This window comes from Oncorhynchus masou, chromosome 14, assembly GCF_036934945.1.
Source record: "Oncorhynchus masou masou isolate Uvic2021 chromosome 14, UVic_Omas_1.1, whole genome shotgun sequence".
Taxonomy (NCBI): domain Eukaryota; kingdom Metazoa; phylum Chordata; class Actinopteri; order Salmoniformes; family Salmonidae; genus Oncorhynchus; species Oncorhynchus masou.
The window spans coordinates 11291313-11313062 of NC_088225.1; the positions used below are offsets into that span (position 1 = coordinate 11291313).

Consider the following 21750-nt stretch of genomic DNA (forward strand, 5'->3'; position numbering starts at 1 on the left):
CGCTTCACTTCTCGATACAAATAAGATTATCATTGCGGCAAACGATGCTCATATAGGCTATATCAGGTGTCTCATTTAAGTAGATTTATGACCAACTGTTAGAAATAATAGAACTGAATATTCTGTTAACAGCATTTTCAATTAGACATGACTATGTATAAAAACTATAACACACACACACACACAAATATACATTTGTCTTCAATAAACTCACCTCAAATCCCAATATTCCTAATAAATGAGACGATTCTTGCATAATAGAGCCATTATCTAATGCTCTCCTATCCTGCAAGGAACTTGTGAATTGTATTAGTTTGTGAGAAGACATTTTCTATTTTTATAGTAGAAAAGACAATGAAAGCATTACCACATTCAGATCCATGAGGAATAATCACGCAGTCCTCCAGAAACCCATATAAATAATTGGGAAAACAAGTGATGCTAGTGGATACATGGTAGTGGATGTACCACAGCCTGTAGTAAATGTTTGCTGCCAGTCAAAAGATACCCTGTGTTAAAAAGGTGGATTTTGTGGTGTTCATTGCCAGTTATAAACTGCGGCTCAACTCTCAAAGAAGTCTAAGAAACTGGAGATTGTGGCTGCAGCAGAAACATTTTGGGGATTTAAGGATTTTATACTGCACAAAAATATCAATGCAAAAATTAAACAATTTCAAATATTTCACTGAGTTACAGTTCATAGAAAGAAATCAGTCAATTGAAATAAATTAATTAGGCCCTAATCTATGGATTTCACATGACTGGGCAGGGGCACAGCCATAGGTGGGCATAAGCCCACCCACTTGGGAGCCAGACCCAGCCCATCAGAATGAGTTTTCCCCCACAAAAGGGCTTTATTACAGACAGAAATACACCCTCCCCCTTCTCAAACAATCCCCCGGTGAGAAGAAACCAGATGTGGAGGTCCTGGGCTGGCATTGTTAAACATGGTCTGCGGTTGTGAGGCCGGTCAGATGTACTGCCAAATTCTCTAAAATGATGTCGGAGTCGGCTTATGGTAGAGAAATTAACAGTAAATTGTCTGGCAACAGCTCTGTTTGGACATTCCTGCAGTCAGCATGCCAATTGCACACTCCCTAAAAACTTGAGACATCTGTGGCATTGTGTTGTGTGACAAAACTGCACATTTTAGAGTGACCTTTTGTCTCCAAAGTGCACCAGTTTAATGATCATGCTGTTTAATCAGCTTCTTGATATGCCACACCTGTCAGGTGGATTGATTATCTTTGCAAAGGAGAAGCGCTCACTAACAGATGTAAACACATTTGTGCACAATTTGAGAGTAATAAGCATTTTGCATCTATGGAGCATTTCAGGGATCTTTTATTTCAGCTCATGAAACATGGGACCAACACTTTATAATTTTTATTTCGAAGGGGTATTGGCGCCGGAAGACAGCCCGCCCTCCCAGGCTCCCCCTGAGCCTGTGTAGGGATCAGATCAGTTTATTTTTTTAACAGTGAAGTTGTTTTGATATTTTATTTTTGGTAGTTAGTTCATTTTTTGTTGGTAGTTACGCTTTTTGGGGAAACCCTGTTTCCATCCCGCACAGTAGCTGGCAGGATGCACATTAAATTGTGCAATCGCCAATACTGAAGAAGAACCCACTGAAATGTGACCAGTCACTCGAGAGGGATGAACACTCACTCTTGCTCACACTCAGCATTTTGAGGAGTGTATACGGTCACACTTCAAGGTATATACCCTCCCCATGTCTGGTCTCTCTCAGCCCTAACTCTTGGCACAGGCTCTTTCAACATCAGCAATGGTTTTGGGTGTGTCAGAGGACAGGATCAAGGGGTTTATCTCGTCTTGAATCACAACGTCGTCCTCTATTCTCACCCCAAGTCCACGGAATCGCTCTGGAACCTGGTCATCGTCCTCACATATGTACAGCCCTTAAAGAGAGAGATGGACTGGAGTGTAGTCACTTGATGCATTCATGCACACACATGCATTAAACACTGGAACAGTAGTGCTTCAGTGTTTGTATAGGAATCGCTGGTTGTTTCACTGGGAAGGCTGGGTTTACACTACACAACATTCTCCTTAGCTAAACATAAATGATACTTGTGTGAAGTTACATTCTACCATGTAAACTATGTGGAGCCCACTGTGCGTGTGGTGAGTGGTGAAGTAATACAGTGTTGCCTCTAAGGCAGAATACCCCTAGTGGAGTGTTAATCCAGCCTAAAAAGTGCACAGTTTCTCAAAGTTTGTCAATCAGTTGAATATGACTAATATGAAGAAGTGAACTGTGAGTGAGAGAGAGAGATTGTATCCTTGCTCATGTATATAGTACCTGGCTCTATTGTGATTGCCATTCCAGGCTGGAGGGGCTGAGAGCGGGAAAGCTCAGGGGTATCGTGCACATCCATGCCCAGGTAGTGACCAACATGGTGGGGGCAGTAGCGCCGCGCCGCCTAGAAGCAGCAATACAGGTCACCAAAGCAGCAAAGTACACTGCATGCTCAAGCTCTGCACTCAATGTTCCAATATCTCACGGAAAATTCATTCTATGTGGTGATAAAGTTACCTTCCATTACAAATCTAGGTTTATCTATGGTCAAGTTTCAGTTTGAGAAATGTAAGTTAATTTATTACTGCTGGTATTCATCTACTTTTGTCTATTAATGACATCTAAAATTTGTATTTCAGGAGGGAAGGATTGTGTTGGTCCCATAAGTACAAATAAAAATGTATCTACCAAAATTATCACAGCTAGGCTACTGCTTTCTTATTCAATGAGCATGTATTCTAAATATACCTGCTCAACTGGACAACATTTGGATTGGAGTACACTATTAATCTCAATATTGAGGCATTTGCTAGTCAGGATTGTTAGTAAATATTTCAGTAATTGATTACACTTTAATTCGCAATCCAAAACTTTTGAAAGAGCACAGCTGCTCAATCAAATGTATATTCAACTTTGGTTTGGCTTGATTTCTCCCCCCGAGTTGAATTGCTACAGAAAAGTGATGCCTCGATTATAGGTAGTACACAGGGATATTGTGCAATACGAAGGGTGTAATTAGGTCACTACTTTACAGTTTAAAATGGGCCAGAAGACGTTAATGTCATTTCCTGACCACAGACCATTCGAGAGAGCAAAGTAAACACAAAATATCCAAAGTTCCAGGATTCTTTGCCCAGAAAAGATTTTAACTGACTTATAGGGTCCCTTCTTTCAGTTCTGTGTCTGCCTTTCATTTTGACATATTTGTCACATACACCGGATGGGTGCAGTGAAATGTGTTGTTTTACAGGGTCAGTCATAGTAGTACAGCACCCCTGGAGTAAATTAGGGTTAAGTGCCTTGCTCAAGGGCAGTCAGATTTTTCACCTTGTCATCTCATTTATTTGAACCAGCGACCTTTCAGTTACTGGCCTAACGCTCTGATCGCCAAGCTAACTGCCATCATGGGTAGGCCTAACACTTTATAATAACGGTCAGTAGCAAACCATTTACAAGGCATTTAAACAGTTTGCTCACCATTTATTAATCATTACTCCAACATCCGTACATCACACTACTACAACAGTGTGATGGTTTTGGAATAAAATGTTAAATATATTTCCTTAAACATCCTGTGTTGTGTTCTTTTAACTTTAACATGTTTTAAACCAGGTTTTCCCAAACTAGGGGTTGCGACCCCATGTGTGGTTACCTGATTTGTAGTGGGGTCACGAGATAATTTGCATTTAGTTCATAGAACTGCGGTTACATCAGTAATTGTTGCATCAATAACTGATGCTAAATGCAGTAATGAACAGAGTGGTTTCTGTCTTCTTACTACAACCGAGTGGACAAGATTAGGCACTAAATCAGACTTGGGGTGATGTTCTTTTCTACACAGAAGATCATACAACATTATTGCCTGATAATCTTCTAAATTTCCCACTACCTTTGATGCATTTCAAACCATACCGATTGAAATACTGTTGAGTGATTTGTAATAGACTCAGAGCCAAAACATTTTAAAGTTAACATTGGCCATTGATTACATCCCCTTTTTTTTTTTTTTTTACATGGTGGGGTCACTATTTATTTTCATTTTTTTAAACCAAATTGGGTCCCAGACCAAAAAAGTTTAAGAACCCCTATTCTAGGCCATTTTGAGACCATCTGGTACTGCTAGAATGCCTAATGGCATGTCCATCTTTTGGTGAGAAATTACACTGGTCACTCTAAACATTTATAAAATAACTATAAATCGAGAAAGCAAACCGATATCAATCGCTCCGGTGCCATTGCTGAAAGCTCCTCCACCACACGCCGGTCTTGCTGATTGCCTTCTCTCCTACCCAGCCTCCCAACACAGGGTTGCAGCACGCCACAGGAGTAGCCTAGGTATCACACAGGCTACTCCTGTGGCGTGCTGCAACCCTTGGCCCCGACCTTTCGGTCTTCTCCCAACTACCATCAAGGCCTGATTATTGTGCAACCTCATAGGCCTAATATTTTTAATCGGAGTCTTAGAAAACGTATGGCTATTTCTCACATTGATCGTTAAGCTACAAACCAACATGTTGCCATTGTCTACCCTAGACTCTTACACTGAGGATGATGAATTTAGTGACCGATGCCCCATAAACACAGAGAGATTTTAGTGTTTTTACCATGTTGCATCCTGGGAGAAACTATACGCTTCCCTGGGTATTGCACCCGAGAACTCTGCCTGTTTTTCACATTCGACACGGAAGAAACTGCATGCTTGCGTTTACATGTCTAGATTGTTCTGTCGGTAATTAACCATGTCTCTGGACTGTACCCATTTTGAAATCAGTGGTGTTAAAGACTGATTCTTGTACTGTCTGAATCAAAATGTAAAGTCCGATCTAGACTTGCCATCATTTTTGCTGATTTTTAAAATGTTTATTTAACTAGGCAAGTCAGTTAAGAACAAATTCGTATTTAAAATGCCGGCCTACCCGGGGCTAAACCCTAACGACGCTGGGCCAATTGTGCGCCACCCTATGGTACTCCCAATCACGACCAGTTGTGATACAGCCGGAAATCAAACCAGGGTCTGTAGTGACACCTCTTGTACTTAGACCACTGTGCCACTCGGGAGCCCTTTTACTGTCAGGAAATGTGCAATCTAACTCAAGTCCTGACATTTCTTACCAATCTGAATTAAAAAGGTCAATGTCTGAAGTTTCTACACATAAATGTAATAATTTAGTATTATAAAAGACCTATATGGTGTATTAGTGTTTGTTGTCCAATAGGTTTTTTGATACACAGCATTAACCTCTAATACCCTTTCCTAGCCATTGAGTCTCCATGGTCCCCATAAGCCACAAAATATAACCTATTACTTTCAATTAAATATTACTATTAAAACATGAGTAAGTAAGCAATATCATTTACATTGATGCTAAACACCCTTCAGTTATCTATGCATGCATTTGATATCATTATCAGTTGACCTGGAGTTATTTTCTCCAACCATGGAACTACTTTGAGCAGAAGGACACAGAGACACTGAGCGTACCTTAAGTGTATCAGCATCACTGGTGGAGCCCTTCACGATACCCAGCTGTTTGAGTTGGCATCCCAGCAGAGCCAACATGGTGCTGTAGATGTGGTCCAGACTGACTCCTGGGGAGCACAGAGACAGACAGGCCTTCTGCACCTCCAACACCCCCTCATACAACTCTGCCTGGGCAGGGCTGAACCTGGGCTCACCATGCAAGAGAGGGATAGAAAAGGAGACTTCATTAAAAGGAGGGAGAGAGAGGAGAGAAGGAGCGAACATCCAAAATGGTATCTCTGTTGATGCAACTTACTTTCCGTTCACCGGCCAGGTGCGAGTAATATCACTGACATAACAAAAGTATTCACACCCTCCATCAAGTAGCACCATCTCCCCATTCTGAGAGAAAGAAAAGACAAGGAATTGGGCAAAGTCTTATTTGTCTGGACACAGACAGGGTTACTGGTAGATGTAGTATGTGCCATCGTGGCAATGCTGGGGTGTTAAGAATTCTAAATCTTCTGACCTCAGAATTATGGGCCCACATTCAGCAGCAACATTGCATATGTCCCTTCACCTTGACAATCTGATTGTTGTTTATGTAATGAAGTGTATTGGCTCGATTTCCACCAGCAACCACAGGAGGATAGGCCAAGAAATTGGCTCCATGGGCACGGCACTCAAAATCAAACTGGGATTGAGAAAGAGATTCACATTAACATTTCATCATTATCGTTGCTACCATAGGTGTTAAACCATATTTTCAACGACAACACACCATAATTATAAAGTGTCTAAAGACCTGTAACTCACCTTAGCATACAGTAGAGCTTCATCAATATCCCCTTGAGACATACTCATAGTCTTTTTGAATGCCTGAAAGAGGGGATGCAGAGGGTTTATGTGAACAGTTAAGAGTGCTTCACTCATGGCGTGTGTGAGGGGACTCACCTGTGCTGTGATGCGACCAGCCTCCTTCATGAGAGCCACCTCGGCTGGGCTCTTGAGGGCCCTGAGGGAGTGTGTAAGGGGTCTGAGAGAGCGCACTATGGGCCCCCCTTCCAGCAGAGGCCGAACATGGGTTTGGTGGAGCCCAGGGTGGCAGGGCTTGGAGCCATCATACCACACAGTGCTACCTGAGAGAGAGGGAACAATCAGAGTAAAATTGTTAGTGATATAGTTTGTCTAATTTCTTTACATCACTTTGAAATGGTTCAAACAGTTGCATTTGTTTCGGAATTAAAATTTTATCCACAATTTGGAGCTACGTTGATCAGGCTTCTAATCCCTAATCTTTCATCCAAAGAGTAACATTTACTCTAAAATATGTATGTTCGAATGACTTTCCTCTAGTTACCCCCGACCTTTAAGGCTTTTGAGTACAAGTCCCAACTCTTCTGTGCAATGGACCCTCTCGACCCCGGTCAACGCTGCCGCCCCATCCTTCCCTGACCTGGGCCCGTCCCACAGCTCCCTGGCCGGGTCCCTGCGGGGTACAAAGAGGATGGCCTGGTCCGGGCGGCCAGTACCACACAGAACCAGGGCGCTGTCTGGTTCAAGGATGCCTGTGAGGTAGAGGAAGTCCTGGTTCTGGTGGAAGGGGTAGGGGATGTCATTGGTCATGTAGCAGATTGGGTGGGACAGGACAATGACGAGGTGTTTGTTGGACGAAGCAGTGGGTCCCAGCCGATCTGCCTGAACCTCAATGAGAGAGGCCAGTCTTTGCCGACGGAGATCAAACTCTGTTTGAGTTAAGCCAGGGGTCACCTCACCTGTGACAGAGAGCAAGAAGTTATAAACCCACCATTCAAAACTCCCTGAAGCGACTGCACTGTACTACACAACAGTATTCATACCCATAGTTTGCTGTTGTGAATAAGATTACAATGAGCTTTGATATCGGGTAAATGATGTAGAGTTACTGATTGGCAGAAATGGGACATAGCTGTATGCCCATGAGTACATTCACCATTTTTTATGAGGTGTGGATGAGTGAAGGGGCTTAGCTGGCCGAGGTATCTTGGTGGAACCTTCCGTGGTTTCCACCCTCCTGGTATAACGGAGACATTCCGGCATGGACACCACAGATGACCTGCAGAGAGGTTACCAGTGAGGGAAAAGTTTGCAAATAAATTCAGTTATTTTTCACCTAGGTTTTACAGAGTCTTCCACAATCAGCTGGCCATGCAAATCTACATGATTTAAGATTTATACATGACATTATAAGTTGATTCTATAATAAAAGTATGACATATCATTGGGGAATAACATGCATTATACCTTCCATCTTGCTGAGGCAAGCATTTGTGTTATACAAACATGCAATGTGAAATTAGCTTGCATAAATCATAGGGAAGATCTCAATTGCATTCTCCACGCGTCCTATTTTTAAAACCCATTGGATGAGAATACAAGAGGTCCCGCACCTCGGACCTTCTCCTCCAATAGGATTTGAGAAAAGGACGTCAAGAGTACACAATTGTGATCTTGACCCTGACTACAGTAGTGAGATAAGCTCATTTGTCTGGACAGTGGCCAGATATAAAAATGACAATCTACCATTGTAATAAAAATAACCAAATATTTCACCACTCACATTGACTCCAAAACTTTGAGTGTGACACCAATTGGGTAATGGATCTGGTCAAAATGTTAAGTGAGGGCAACATTGTTGCAAGTCGGTCAGACTATCAGCGACAGTTAACTCCCATCATCATGGTGGCGCTAAATTGTATTGCGGTATACACAATTACATAAAATATAAATACTTTAGCAGACAAAACATCAAACGAAAACTATATAAAAAGACTACATCTTCATACGACAGCCAACATGTAGGAATTTGTGACTATCATGTCGATAAATGCGTTTGTCTGCCGTGCTTGTAAGGTGACAAGTTTCAGCCTCCCCTGTAAGACAATCGTTACCATTGGTGGAAGTACAATATTAGGTTTTTTGATTGGATAGCAATTATATGACCTCTTTTGTTTGCGACTTGATCCATTCACGCAGGACCTCATCGCTTGTTTTGTTTGTCATATGTTTCTATCTAATTAATGCCTGCGTTAAAAACATCTACGGAACAACATACACCATCGACTAGTAATTTATAGCGATTATTGTGGCGGCTTGGTTGCATCCCTCTACTCGAAGCTACCACTCGTTGAAGAGCTGTCTGGTCATACAGGTAGCTAATCTAACCATCATATACGTTGTTTTATTGGAAATAAATCACCTTTCTGGTTTGTTTTCCCTGATTTTATCATGCATTCATATAATCCCCACGGCATGACTAACTCGACAAAATTCCAGAATATTCTATCCTCACAATCCATGCTACATTTCTGCACGTGCCCTGGGACAAACTGTTTTCTGAGATAAAGGAGTTAGCTAGTTTACTAATAATACTAAATGAGGCTGTGCAGCACATGCGTATGCTATCAATGCTCATTCTTAGCTAGCTAGCAGTTTCATTTTTACTTCCTCGCACTTTCTTGTTGTGTAGCGTGTGCTGGACCTGTGAAGTGAGAATGGACCCGCGGAAAGTGCATGAGTTGAAGGCCTTCGTGAAGTTATGCGACGAAAATCCCTCCATATTGCACCTTCCCGAGCTCGGCTTCCTCCGGGCCTGGTTACAAGGGTCAGTTGATAATCCTTCTGTTTATCGCACAGCGTCAAGCGTGCAGTTGCTCTTTATCGTCAAAAGTAGCGGGCCAATATCTGTTAGGAGTCGGATCAACCCATGTTAAGAACCCGGTTTATTCCCCGGATATCAATAGTATTAGAATTAATTGAATGAAGTCATTGTTAATGCAATTTCGTGTGATTTTCTGTTGCCAATACCCCGACTACCCTGAACGGGAACGCCGCAGTCACACCCACTCACTGCTGCTAAATATCAGGCATATTTCTCTGTCTGATATAAGTCAGTACAAAGTACTTTATTAATTGAATAAAATATAGGAATTCCTACTGTACTAAGTAATACACCAACATGTACTGGCAGCAGTTGGCAAAATGTAAAGGCTCATATTGGAGAGAATTCAAATTTGAAAGAAGATTCTCTTTTTTTCAGAATGGGAGCTACAATTCCACAAGCCCCCCAAAATGACTCTTCATGCAAGGTATAAGTATGACTTGTTTCATATATCCATCCAGTTGCTATATTTGACAGCCTACCAGTACAGTTCAGCCAATAAAACTTATTCATTTCAGGGTGGGTGTCCATGTGCTGGAGCTCCTCCCCCTGCCTCTGCTCCTGAGCCCCATGCCCCCTCTGAGAGTGAGGAGAGTGAATTAGGTATGTCCATGGCAGCTTTCTCACACCTGGCCCACACATTTTCCCACAGTCACCCATTGAGTTCGTAAAGAAAATGGGTACACAGGCCAAAAGGAAATTATTTTTTTGACTCACACACCATACCAATAAATCATCACCCAGACATTTCCAGTTCCATTCCATCTAATGCATTCAGTGATACAGTGAATAACAAACAATACTTTGCATGACCACACAGTTTGTAATGCTGCCTTATAAACTGATTGCTAAGCTCTTGAGCAGTGCTTATACAAAGAGTGGCGATTGTAGCATGTAAATCTTGGTGGGGCAAAAAATAATAATAATTGCACCACTAAACGATAAATTAATTGCACTATAACGGTGACATGGTGCCCACAAACTGTTAAGACCTACATAAAGCTGTCCCTACAGCAGTTCAAACACCTTACCACTGCTATACTTGGCCACTAGCGGAGCCTTGTCTGGCAGCGAAACAGTTCATTCGGCCTCATTTACTGCCTTTAAAAAAATAAAAGATGATATGCCTGACTTAATTAAACAAATGTGGTTTCTACGGACAATTGAGATGTACAAACTATGGCATAAGGGGACGACAAGCGGATAAGAGGTCATCTGTAATTTCGATTAAGATATTAATGAGCGAACCAGAACGGATGTAGTCAATATAACTATTTGTTCTGCACTTTTGAAATGTATAGCGACATAATTCAGAACATGGGCTGTTCTTGGTGTTTTCCCTGTATACCAAATCAGAACCATAGGATAAATAAAGGGGGCATATAAGCACACAATGAAAGCTCTTACAATATTCAATGATGACATTTCTCAAACAGGTTATAGGCTACATGTGCACCACTGATTCAGAACAGTAACGTTAGGTGAAATTAAGAGGTGAAAATAGACCAAATTATTAGGGTGAGGCACATGGTCTACTAACAGTTTACTACGCAACATATACGCAACATATACTTTATGTATTACTTTCTTAGTTACAGTATACATATCTCCCTGGCATATTACATAATTTATGCAGCAGCATATAAGACATTTTTGGACTTGTGATGTGCTCACTTGAACAGGAAGGTGGCGCGGTGGTCCTTCGCAGGAACATTTTGTTACCTATTAAATTAAGTTTAAATAAAAAATTAAAAAATACATTTAACTATAATTTCTCCATTATTTATTTTCATATGGCAAGGATTAAAAAGGATTTGCCTGTAGATTGTCTAATTGATGACTGCTAGCTAAGATTTTGAAAGTAAGATGTTGACATGATCAGTCCAATCAAAGCTACTGCACATATCATGATTTGACGTGATTTTATCTGTGGCCAATGACCTTGAGCCTTCTTGGAAGAGCACTACTAATGTAATTCTATGGCAGGAGCCAAAGGGCTTGAATTTTCGATGTCTACCCTTACTACTTGGTTGTGACTTAGTGTCCCCATGAGTGACAGAACACTGAGCCAATCACGGCGCAACGCTCCTATTTTCTGCTGGCGTGCCCCACCACCACAGAAAGCACTGAGCTAGGGTGAAAGACCATATTTGTATGTGGCTTTATTAACTCAATTATATATATTTATTTTACATTGTTTGCAAACTGATATGTGACTCGTATTCATGCCAAAATAACTTGCAAAACAGGCAAGCCCACAAAAAATGTGGGGATTAAAACAGGTGAGGCTCTGTCCCACCCCTCCTGAATGACGGGTTGCCACTGTATACAACATACAATAACGGAATTAGAGGCGCAAACTTTCAGTGTCTCTCATATCTTCTAAAATTCTGAAGTCATTGATGGATCCCTTTGCTTCTTCAGAGATCGACCAAGATGGGGTGATTGAGCCAGACACCGATGAACCTCAGGAGATGGGAGACTTAGAAAATCTGGAGGTGAGAATATTTACTCTACTGTAGACATCTGTTATTAATATAACATAAGGAGGGGAGAGTGCATGAAGTGCTTTTCATTTGGGGAGTTTCTGCAGATGAGAACTAATGAGAAATGCATTCAGTGAGCATGCAAGCCCTGAAGAAGACTGCTTGAAATATACCAGCTAAAGCAGAAAACCTCTTGGCATCTCATATGTCTTTCCGATAAATAGTGTGTTCTTGTTCCTTTAGGTGACAGATGAAATGATGGACCAGGCCAACGAGAAGAAGATGGGAGCTATCGAAGCGTTAGGAGAAGGTGGGTTTGTTCTAAGGTTCTTGCATTGACATTGCACTGACCTTGTAGTAAATCGGGAAGACATTTTAATGACCAGTGGTTATAAGTATCACTTTTTGGTGCTGTCAAATACAGGTGACTTGCAGAAAGCCCTGGACCTCTTCACTGAAGCCATCAAACTCAATCCACGGGTAGCTATCATGTATGCCAAGAGGGCTAGGTGAGTCCCACTGCTAGACTTAACAATGCCATACCACATGATGTGCTCTAGTACATGATCACGTAGTATTCATACAGACTGACGTATGTTCTTTGCCAGCGTCTATATCCGGATGCAGAAACCCAATGCAGCTAAGCGGGACTGCGACAGAGCCATTGACATCAACCCAGATTCTGCACAGCCCTACAAGTGGAGGGGGAAAGCTCACAAGTATGCTGCTTGATAGGCTGCATATTCAAACTCAGACACAATGCAGTTGTATATGATTTATAAGTAATACAATATAGGGGGGTGCTGAGTATTCAAACAAAATGAGGATTGTAAGGGATATGGGCAATTTTCTGGATACGATTGTGATCGGTGTATTTTGTTATCTGTGATCGGAAAAAATACATTTGAGTCAGCACACATCTTTCTCAAGTTAGTCAGTAATGTGCAAGGTTCTACATGGTCTAAATAGCTCAACTGGCTATCTGTCTAAAGAAAAGAGATGGCTGTATGTTGATCATGCTGCTCTGATTGGATAGAGTGAAGCTGTATTTCTCTGTCCACTCATGTCATAATTTCACCAGATCATTGTTCCTTGCATATTTTTCATTCTGATAAAGATCTGTTTTTCTTGCATATTTATTTTTCGGTCTGATAATTTAGATTGCTGCTTCCTGCTACTATGATAAATCACATGGCGAGGACGTTTGCTATCAAGCTATCTATGTGCATAATATTTAACATGCGAGGCATGGGTAGGGGGGAAAATATGAAACGCTGATGGGCATTCTGACTGAGTGTCAGCAAACTTGGCTACCCGCTGCAAGTTGAGGACAGACACACCTCCGCGTGCTGCTCCTAATCTGCAGCTTTATTTTGCAGTGAATGTGCAAGGAGGTATTTTGTCAACATCTAATAAGTCCATAGGTAAATAAAATATTAAAACACTTCTATTTTTTCCGGTCACAAGTTTCATCCGATCAGACTATCAACTGTCATTTTACAGATACGATTACGAGTATGGCCATTTTGGCACACCCCTAATACAATACTTTGAGTCTCATTTCTCTTTCTGTGTCAGGTTGCTGGGGCACTGGGAGGAGGCAGCGAAGGACCTGGCCACTGCCTGCAAACTGGACTACGACGAGGACGCCAGTGCCATGCTGAAAGAGGTCCAGCCCAAGGTACCCAGCCACTAAATGTATTTTTTAAACCAGAGCAGTTTCAAGGTTGTCTGGTCAATCAGTGCGTTCTGGTCTGACTTTCAACTCATGCTATTTGTCTACTCAGGCTAACAAAATCATTGAGCACCGGCGCAAGTATGAGCGCAAGAGGGAGGAGCAAGAAATCAAGGACAGGAAGGAGAGGGTAAAGAAAGCGAGGGAAGAACATGAGAAAGCTCAGAGGGTGAGTGTTTGGTGCAAGAACAGAGAGGAGAATAAGAATTTCAAAATAGTGTCTCAACATAAACATTTTTTTTAAACTCTGCATAGGAGGAGGAGGCTCGACAAGCAGCAGGAGGAGGTGGCTTCCCAGGTTTCCCAGGTAATGGGGAATATGGGTTCATGAAATGTCTTGACGATAAGTCGATTAGCTCAATCAAGTTTGTTAGTGCAGGGCTTGAACAAAGGCCTGTAATCCCTGGCCCTGTAATTCTCCAGTACCTGGGCTGGTGACCACTGCTCTACATTATCTGACCATCGCCCAAGGGTCCATTGGAGCCCTGTAATCGCATTAATCCTGGGTTCCTTGTCTCATGCTGTAGGTGCTGGCGGTTTCCCAGGGGGTGCTGGCGGTTTCCCAGGGGGTGCTGGCGGTTTCCCAGGGGGTGCTGGCGGCTTCCCAGGGGGTGCTGGCGGCTTCCCAGGGGGTGCTGGCGGCTTCCCAGGGGGTGCTGGCGGTTTCCCAGGGGGTGCTGGCGGTTTCCCAGGGGGGGCTGGAGGCTCTCCTTTCGGCATGCCTGGTCTGGGAGAGCTCTTTAACGACCCGGAGGTGCTCAACGCCATGAAGGTACGACGCTCCTTAAATTTAAGTGTTTGCAGTCTTACAGTTAGCGCTTGGATTCTATGTCAGTATCCATATCTAATCCCATCTCTCCTGTGTTTTTTCTCAAGGACCCTGAGGTGATGGCAGCTTTCCAGGATGTGGCTCAGAACCCAGCTAACATCGCCAAGTACCAGGGTAACCCCAAGGTCATGGCCCTCATCACCAAGCTGAGTGCCAAGTTCGGGAGCCCTTCGCCCTAGAGGAGAGGTGAAGAAAAAAAGAGGGGAGCGGGAAGAAGAACGAGTGGCGGGAGAGTAGCAAATGGATGTTGTCAGGTGTCGGGAGAGCTAAAAAGCTTACTTGAGATTATTCCACTGTGTATGGATCAAATGGGTAATGTTGATGGGCAGATGGGTAAAGAGGAGACTAGAGGCATGCAGCAAGTTTTACACTAGACAAGGGTTTGTGAAGGGGTGGTCAACAGCAACTCTTATACTGTATGTTCTTAAATGGAGCCCACCTATTTGGGGCTGTTAGCTCTTAGTGGTTACTCAAGCCAACTCATGGATACTGATGGGAACACTACTGGTTAATAATGGGGAATCAAAACAGCCTGTCAGAGCCTTCTCATTTAGAATTCCCATTGACTCCTCTTGCCACCCACCCCATCCCTTGTTGTTTTTTACCTGAATCTGGAATAGTCAAACAGGACTCACACATTAGACACCAGCTCTGAGGAACATTTTAGAGACATTATTATATGGAGTTGTCATCTTCTGTGTTCTCTACTGAGCCAATCAAAACTATGGCTATTTGTTTTCTATCAGGAGTGGATGTGGTAAAACTATTTCCCTCAGGTTTTCTGTTTTACTCACATTCACTGTAACATAATTTTTTTTTTCATGTCTGACTCTCCTTCCAAATGCAAAAAACAAGTAATATTACTCTTTTGTTTGATTTTGAAACTGTAATGGAAATATCAATTCAAATCAATAAATATTTTGTTGTTGCAAATTATTTTGTCATGGTTGTTTTTAATCAGTGAGTGGAGGATGGCCGTAGTAGCTGGAATGGAGTAGATGAAATGTAATTTGTGGATGGAGTGTTTAATTCCATTCCAGCCATGACTATGAACCGTCCTCCCTTCACCAGCCTCCACTGTATGAATCGCGTTGGTTCCCATTTCAGTCATGCATTTGGTCACGTGGGTCAAACAAACACCCTAACATATTGGTTGACAGTAGAGCCTCTCACAATGCAGGCGATGGCTGCAGAATGAAGTTGTTGAGCAACTGCAGAACCTTGCAGGGATACTGTATATAATGATGAGATTGCTTGCCTCCGCCCTAACAAACATGTAGGCAGGCGCAAGTCAGATAATTGTTATCTCCATAATGCTTCGAAAGGCAGTGGCAATTACTGGGCGCGTTCGTCATTGCAGACGATTTTAAAAGCAAGGAGTGACTGACTAATTTACAAATCACCTTGCATCATAAATAACTATTTAATAGTGTTTGTAGAGTCAGTCGGTCCCAATTCACCCATGATAGATCACAGTTTTGTTGCTCTATAACATGTTTCCATCCACAGTTGTATGTATAAAAAAAAATGAAGAAAAGACCGCTCTGATGGAAACAGGTTTCGGTATAATTGTAAAAATGCTACCGATAAATTGCTAGTATGACATGGTGGATCTTGTTGTGCAAATGGCGATTGAAACGCCTTTATGCGCAAATAATGATATAAAAACCATCAAAGTAAACTTGGAAACACGATGATCCGGTGTGTGGTCCTCCCACTACGACCCAAGAAACCATGCAGTTTATTAGGATAAAATGAAATAATTTATGAACTTCAAAGGGTGCTGAATGTGCACGGTGATATTCATACTCCTTTTCAATAAATATTGAAGTTCTGATTCTGGTGAGATGATGATCGATGCTTGACTGCTGTTTACTAAATAAAATATTATCACTCTTATCCATAATAGTCAAATTATGTAGGCTATTAGCTACATAAATTATTTAATCTGTAGCCTAATCAACTGCATGCTTTCCCGGCGAGTCATAGTTGGAGGACCACACATGTCATCACGTGATTCCAAGTTTACTTCATTAATATTTGTACATAAAAGCGTTTCCACCGACATTTCTCGCACAATTAATTTTACCAACAGAAAAATATCCCATATTTTTTGTCGACATTTGGACAGTTTAACGTAACACTTTCAGTTTCCATCATGCCTATCATTAGACTTTACTCACATAAAAAAGGTTGTATGGAAACCTTGTTACTGGTGGGAAAATGCGCATATTTTCTTCATGCTGATTTTAGAATATAATCATGAATATCTGTAGTCAATTGGATGGAAACCTAGCCACTGACTAATTGGCCCTTGTGGCCTCCAGCCTGTACCACAGGCTGCTGTGCTAATTTTCACTATTTTTTAAAAAAAAAAATTTTTTTTTTTTATTAACAACAAATCAATACATAAAGCACATGAGGGAACACAAGCATACATAGATTACAAACGATGGACAATCGAGCTAGGGGGTACAATATCACATTACAATTACACAAGGACCGTAAGGGACATGTATATACTTACAATTCTAACAGCTTTTTTGTTAGTAGAGCATTTAACCGTCTTAAAATACAGTTCAATTTCTTTTTGTAGAGTACGAAAATGTGGTTTTCTGTTTGTAAATTTACATTTGTGTACATTTGTGTATATGGAATTTTTAAATGGCCAAAAGAATAATGAAATTAATTACATAAAAATGTTTCATCTTATTTCTATTGTAATGTAAAGAATCCAAACAGTACATCTCTCCACAATAGTATCAAATCTTCATAAATGTGTTCAATTATAAACCTATTGATGTCTTGCCACAGTTTTCTTACATGCATACAATGCCAAAAAAGATGCAAAACTGTTTCTGGGTGGTCATTACAAAAGGAGCAATTTGAGTTGATGTTTTCCTTAAACTTCTTCATATAGTGGTTGGCAGGATAATATTTATGAATAATTTTAAAGGAAACTTCCTTAATTTTGTTAACAAGTAGGTATGTGTGTGGCAACATCCAAACTGTTTTCCAACAGATATTATCAATAAATCCATTCCAATAAGGCATGACATAAGGTATAGATACAACATCCTGCTGAAACTAGGATCATATCGCTCTGTTGTTGAATGGGCCTAAAGAGAAACAAATCTTTCCTACTGATGAGTCAACAGGGTCAATAGAAGGTAGGCTCTGAGGGTCAGGTCTTGACACGTTCCTGAATAATAAAGCAACACCTGAGGGAATGGCATCTAAAACAATTGCAAAATCTTTAGGTGTTACAGGGACCTTGTAAAGTGATAAGAATTCTTTATAACTGAGTAAAAGACTCTCTGCATTTACCAGTTGGCTCACCAATAGGATATTATTTCGGAACCAATATTCTAAAAACAGAGAGGTATTTTTATACAATATCTCCCGATTATTCCATATATAATATCTGTGTGGAGAAAAATTGTGTTTATAAATTAAGGACCATGACAAGAAAACCTGCCGATGAAAAGCAGAAAGTTTCACTGGAACTTTGTCAATATTATAATTGCAAAACAACATGAAGTTAAGGCCACCAAAGCTAATTTTCACTGGCTATTTGTCTTCCTGCTGTGGATTACAATATTGTGTCACGTGGGACCCGTGTCTAAAGCCTGTCGCATGATTCCCAGTCGGAACATTTCGTGCACACACTTTTTTGTTTGTTGTTGATGCAAAACGAAGTTCGATAGCTGAAATCTACCCGCTTCCTCGGTGACTGGTCAATAGTACTACTCCGAGGTAAGAGTACGAACGCAATCACTTTTCACCCGGTTTAAACTACTCATACTTTCCCGGTTTAAACTACTCTGAGTAGGAAAAGTGATTGCATTCGTTTTGGAACGGGTTTGCCTCCTGGGCGTGAGCCAGGTGCCCACTCTAGCTGACAGCAAAATCGTCTCAAAACAAAAGTGACATAATTAAGCACATTGAGTGATGAGTAGGATTCTGTGTTTTTACATGAAAAAAAACGCTTTCTCTGCCATCCCAATGAAAGGTAGTTTGAAAATGCAAAATGTATTTCATGTAAAAGAGATGTGTGTTTCTGGAAGATGCACCATGCTGCCTTGTTGACAATATGACCAAGCGGGCGCAGATTACTGTTTGATTTAAAAAGTGCCCAGTCCCTCCCTTTTTCCGCCACAATGACGTGACAGGCCATTGCCCGGTTCAACCTGTGTCAGAGTAATAGAACTCCCTCAGTGGGAAATATGTACAAGATTCTTTAATGAACTGTTTGTTGTAATTCATTCAATGAGAAGACGAGTTTTCGTGCACATTTTTCCATTTGAGAGATACTGCACCAAACATCTTAGTTAGATGTACAATTTCGCTTCTCAGACCTCGTCGGCAAAACATCTAAACGAATTACGGATTTCCTGATTTAGTTTAGATTAACTATTTTGAGGAAGCTATGTTGTTGCTATGTCATCCCAAGAGGGACACAGTAATATTGGCACTTAATTTTTTTTTTTAAAGGACTGCCTTTTGAAAACAACAAATCCCTTTGAAAACGGCCTATGTTGCATCGAGTTGAGTCAGAAACAGTTATTCCAGTGTCCAAATTGACTACAGAGGTGTAAATAAAATAATTTTGGTAATAAAGTCAGTCTCATCTAAAGCCGATTTTGGAACATCTGTGCGTCACAACAGATAAATTAAGGTTGGGTTTTGATTTGAAGATGTTAATTTGGCCACTAACATGGCGTGAACAGCTGCAGTGATTGCTCTCTATCCAATTGTATAAGACCAGGATTTCCCAAACTCTGTCCCCGGGGTTCCAAGTGTTTTGTTTTTTGCCCTAGCACTACACAGGGAGTATGCGAGGCACAGATGTTGTCCTCGCCTAGCCGAGTTCTACTAAACTCAGCAAAAAAATAAATGTCCTCTCACTGTCAAGTGCGTTTATTTTCAGCAAACTTAACAGGTGTAAATATTTGTATGAACATAAGATTCAACAACTGAGACATAAACTGAACAAGTTCCACAGACATGTGACGAACAGAAATGGAATAATGTGTCCCTGAACAAATGGGGGGTCAAAATCCAAAGTAACAGTCAGTATCTGGTGTGGCCACCTGCTGCATTAAGTACTACAGTGCATCTCTTCCTCATGGACTGCACCAGATTTGCCAGTTCTTGCTGTGAGATATTACCCCACTCTTCCACCAAGACACCTGCAAGTTCCAGGACATTTCTGGAGGGAATGGCCCTAGCCCTCACCCTGCAATCCAACAGGTCCCAGACGTGCTCAATGGGATGGAGATCCGGGATCTTCGCTGGCCATGGCAGAACACTGACATTCCTGTCTTGCAGGAAATCACGCACAGAATGAGCAGTATGACTGGTCAATCAATCAAATGTATTTATAAAGCCCTTCTTACATCAGCTGATGTCACAAAGAGCTGTACAGAAACCCAGGCTAAAACCCCAAACAGCAAGCAATGCAGGTGTAGAAGCACAGTGGCTTGGAAAAACTACATAGAAAGGCCAGAAACTAGGAAGAAACCGAGAGAGGAACCAGGCTATGAGGGGTGGCCAGTCCTCTTCTGGCTGTGCCGAGTGGAGATTATAACAGAACATGGCCAAGATGTTCAAATGTTCATAGATGACCAGCAGGGTCAAATAATAATAACAGTGGTTGAAGAGGGTGCAACAGGTCAGCACCTCAGGAGTAAATGTCAGTTGGCATTTCATAGCTGATCATTCAAGAGTATCTCTACCGCTCATGCTGTGTCTAGAGAGTTGAAAACAGTAGGTCTGGGACAGGTAGCATTTCCGGTAAACAGGTCAGGGTTCCATAGCCGCAGGCAGAACAGTTGAAACTGGAGCAGCAGCACGACTAGGTGGACTGGGGACAGCAAGGAGTCATCAGGCCAGGTAGTCCTGAGGCATGGTCCTAGGGCTCAGGTCTTCCGAGAGAGAGAAAGAGAGAGAATTAGAGAGAGCATTCTTAAATTCAAACAGGACACCGAGTAAGACAGGAGAAATACTCCAGATATATCAGACTGACCCTAGCCCCCCGGCACATAAACTATTGCAGCATAAATACCGGAGGCTGAGACAGGAAGGTTCATTGTCTGGTGGCATTGTCATGCTGGAGGGTCATGTCAGAATGAGCCTGCAGGAAGGGTACCACATTGGAAGGAGGATATCTTCCCTGTAATGCACAGAGTTGAGATTGCCTGCAATGACAACAAGCTCAGGCCGATGATGCTGTGACACATCGACCCAGACTATGACGGACCCTCCACCTCCAAATTGATCTCGCTTGGTGTAACGCTCATTCCTTCAATGATGAACGCGAATCCGACCATCACCCCTGGTGAGACAAAACAGTGACTCGTCAGTGAAGAGCACTTTTTGCCAGTCCGGTCTGGTCAAACGACGGTGGGTTTGTGCCCATAGGCAACGTTGTTGCTGGTGATGTCTGGTGAGAGCTGGGACCAAAGTAACAAAGCATACCATCAGTAACACACTACGCCGCCAGGGACTCAAATCCTGCAGTGCCAGACGTGTCCCCCTGCTTAAGTCAGTACATGTCCAGGCCCGTCTGAAGTTATGCTAGAGAGCATTTGGATGATCCAGAAGAAAATTGGGAGAATGTCATATGGTCAGATGAAACCAAAATCTAAATTTTTGGTACAAACTCAACTCGTCGTGTTTCGAGGACAAAGTTGCATCCAAAGAACACCATACCTACTGTGAAGCATGGGGGTGGAAACATCATGCTTTGGGGCTGTTTTTCTGCAAAGGGACCAGGACAACTGATCCGTGTAAAGGAAAGAATGAATGAGGCCATGTATCGTGAGAATTTGAGTGAAAACCTCCTTCCATCAGCAAGGGCATTGAAGATGAAACGTGGCGGGGTCTTTCAGCATGACAATGATCCCAAACACACCGCCCGGTCAACGAAGGAGTGGCTAAGAAGCATTTCAAGGTCCTGGAGTGGCCTAGCCAGTCTCCAGATCTCAACCCCATAGAAAATCTTTGGAGGGAGTTGAAAGTTTGTGTTGCCCAGCAACAGCCCCAAAACATCACTGCTCTTGGTGGCTGACTAAATACTTTTTGCCCCACTGTATATCAGCATGGGTATTGAAAGATACCAGAGGGTGGATAAGATGTATACATTATTATTTGCCTCTGAACTGTATGTGAACCCCTCTGCAATCTACTGAAACTAACCATTAAAAACTAGGACTTCAACCAAGCTGTCCCTATGCAATTTGCTCTCTTAAACTGCTAGTACAAAGCCTATGTGAAAATTATTTTTTTCACAAAAGATCATGAAAACAATATAATCAACTGGCCCAAATCAGCTCTACATAATTCAGCAGGGAGGTGTGCAACTGCCACACATTATACCCATTATACCAGTGTAGAAACTACGTTACCTACATAGCTTTTACCAAACCCCTTTCAATTCACGTTCCTTGCAGAAAGAACTATTTGCAAACCTTTTAAAACGTCCAGAAAGACAGTGG

General features: G+C 41.9%; 2 protein-coding genes across 2 annotated transcripts; one reads left to right on the top strand and one right to left on the bottom strand.

Moving 5' to 3' along the window:
- Positions 1–610: 610 nt before the first annotated feature.
- On the bottom strand, positions 611–8504 carry LOC135554198 (xaa-Pro aminopeptidase 3-like). Its single transcript, XM_064986342.1, has 10 exons — positions 8101–8504; positions 7474–7596; positions 6869–7276; positions 6456–6640; positions 6318–6380; positions 6082–6195; positions 5818–5903; positions 5523–5706; positions 2324–2444; positions 611–1919 (listed from the first exon to the last, which is right to left on the bottom strand). Exons 1-10 carry the CDS (start codon positions 8171–8173, stop codon positions 1753–1755), a joined length of 1524 nt encoding a protein of 507 aa, XP_064842414.1. The 5' UTR covers positions 8174–8504; the 3' UTR covers positions 611–1752.
- A 55-nt stretch (positions 8505–8559) lies between these two features.
- LOC135554199 (hsc70-interacting protein-like) lies at positions 8560–15184 on the top strand. Its single transcript, XM_064986343.1, has 13 exons — positions 8560–8691; positions 9010–9144; positions 9580–9628; positions 9720–9804; positions 11626–11699; positions 11931–11997; positions 12112–12196; positions 12296–12406; positions 13266–13368; positions 13475–13591; positions 13678–13729; positions 13950–14194; positions 14299–15184. The coding sequence occupies exons 2-13, from the start codon at positions 9035–9037 to the stop codon at positions 14428–14430; spliced, it is 1230 nt and encodes a 409-aa protein (XP_064842415.1). The 5' UTR covers positions 8560–8691; positions 9010–9034; the 3' UTR covers positions 14431–15184.
- The last annotated feature ends 6566 nt before the right edge of the window (positions 15185–21750 follow it).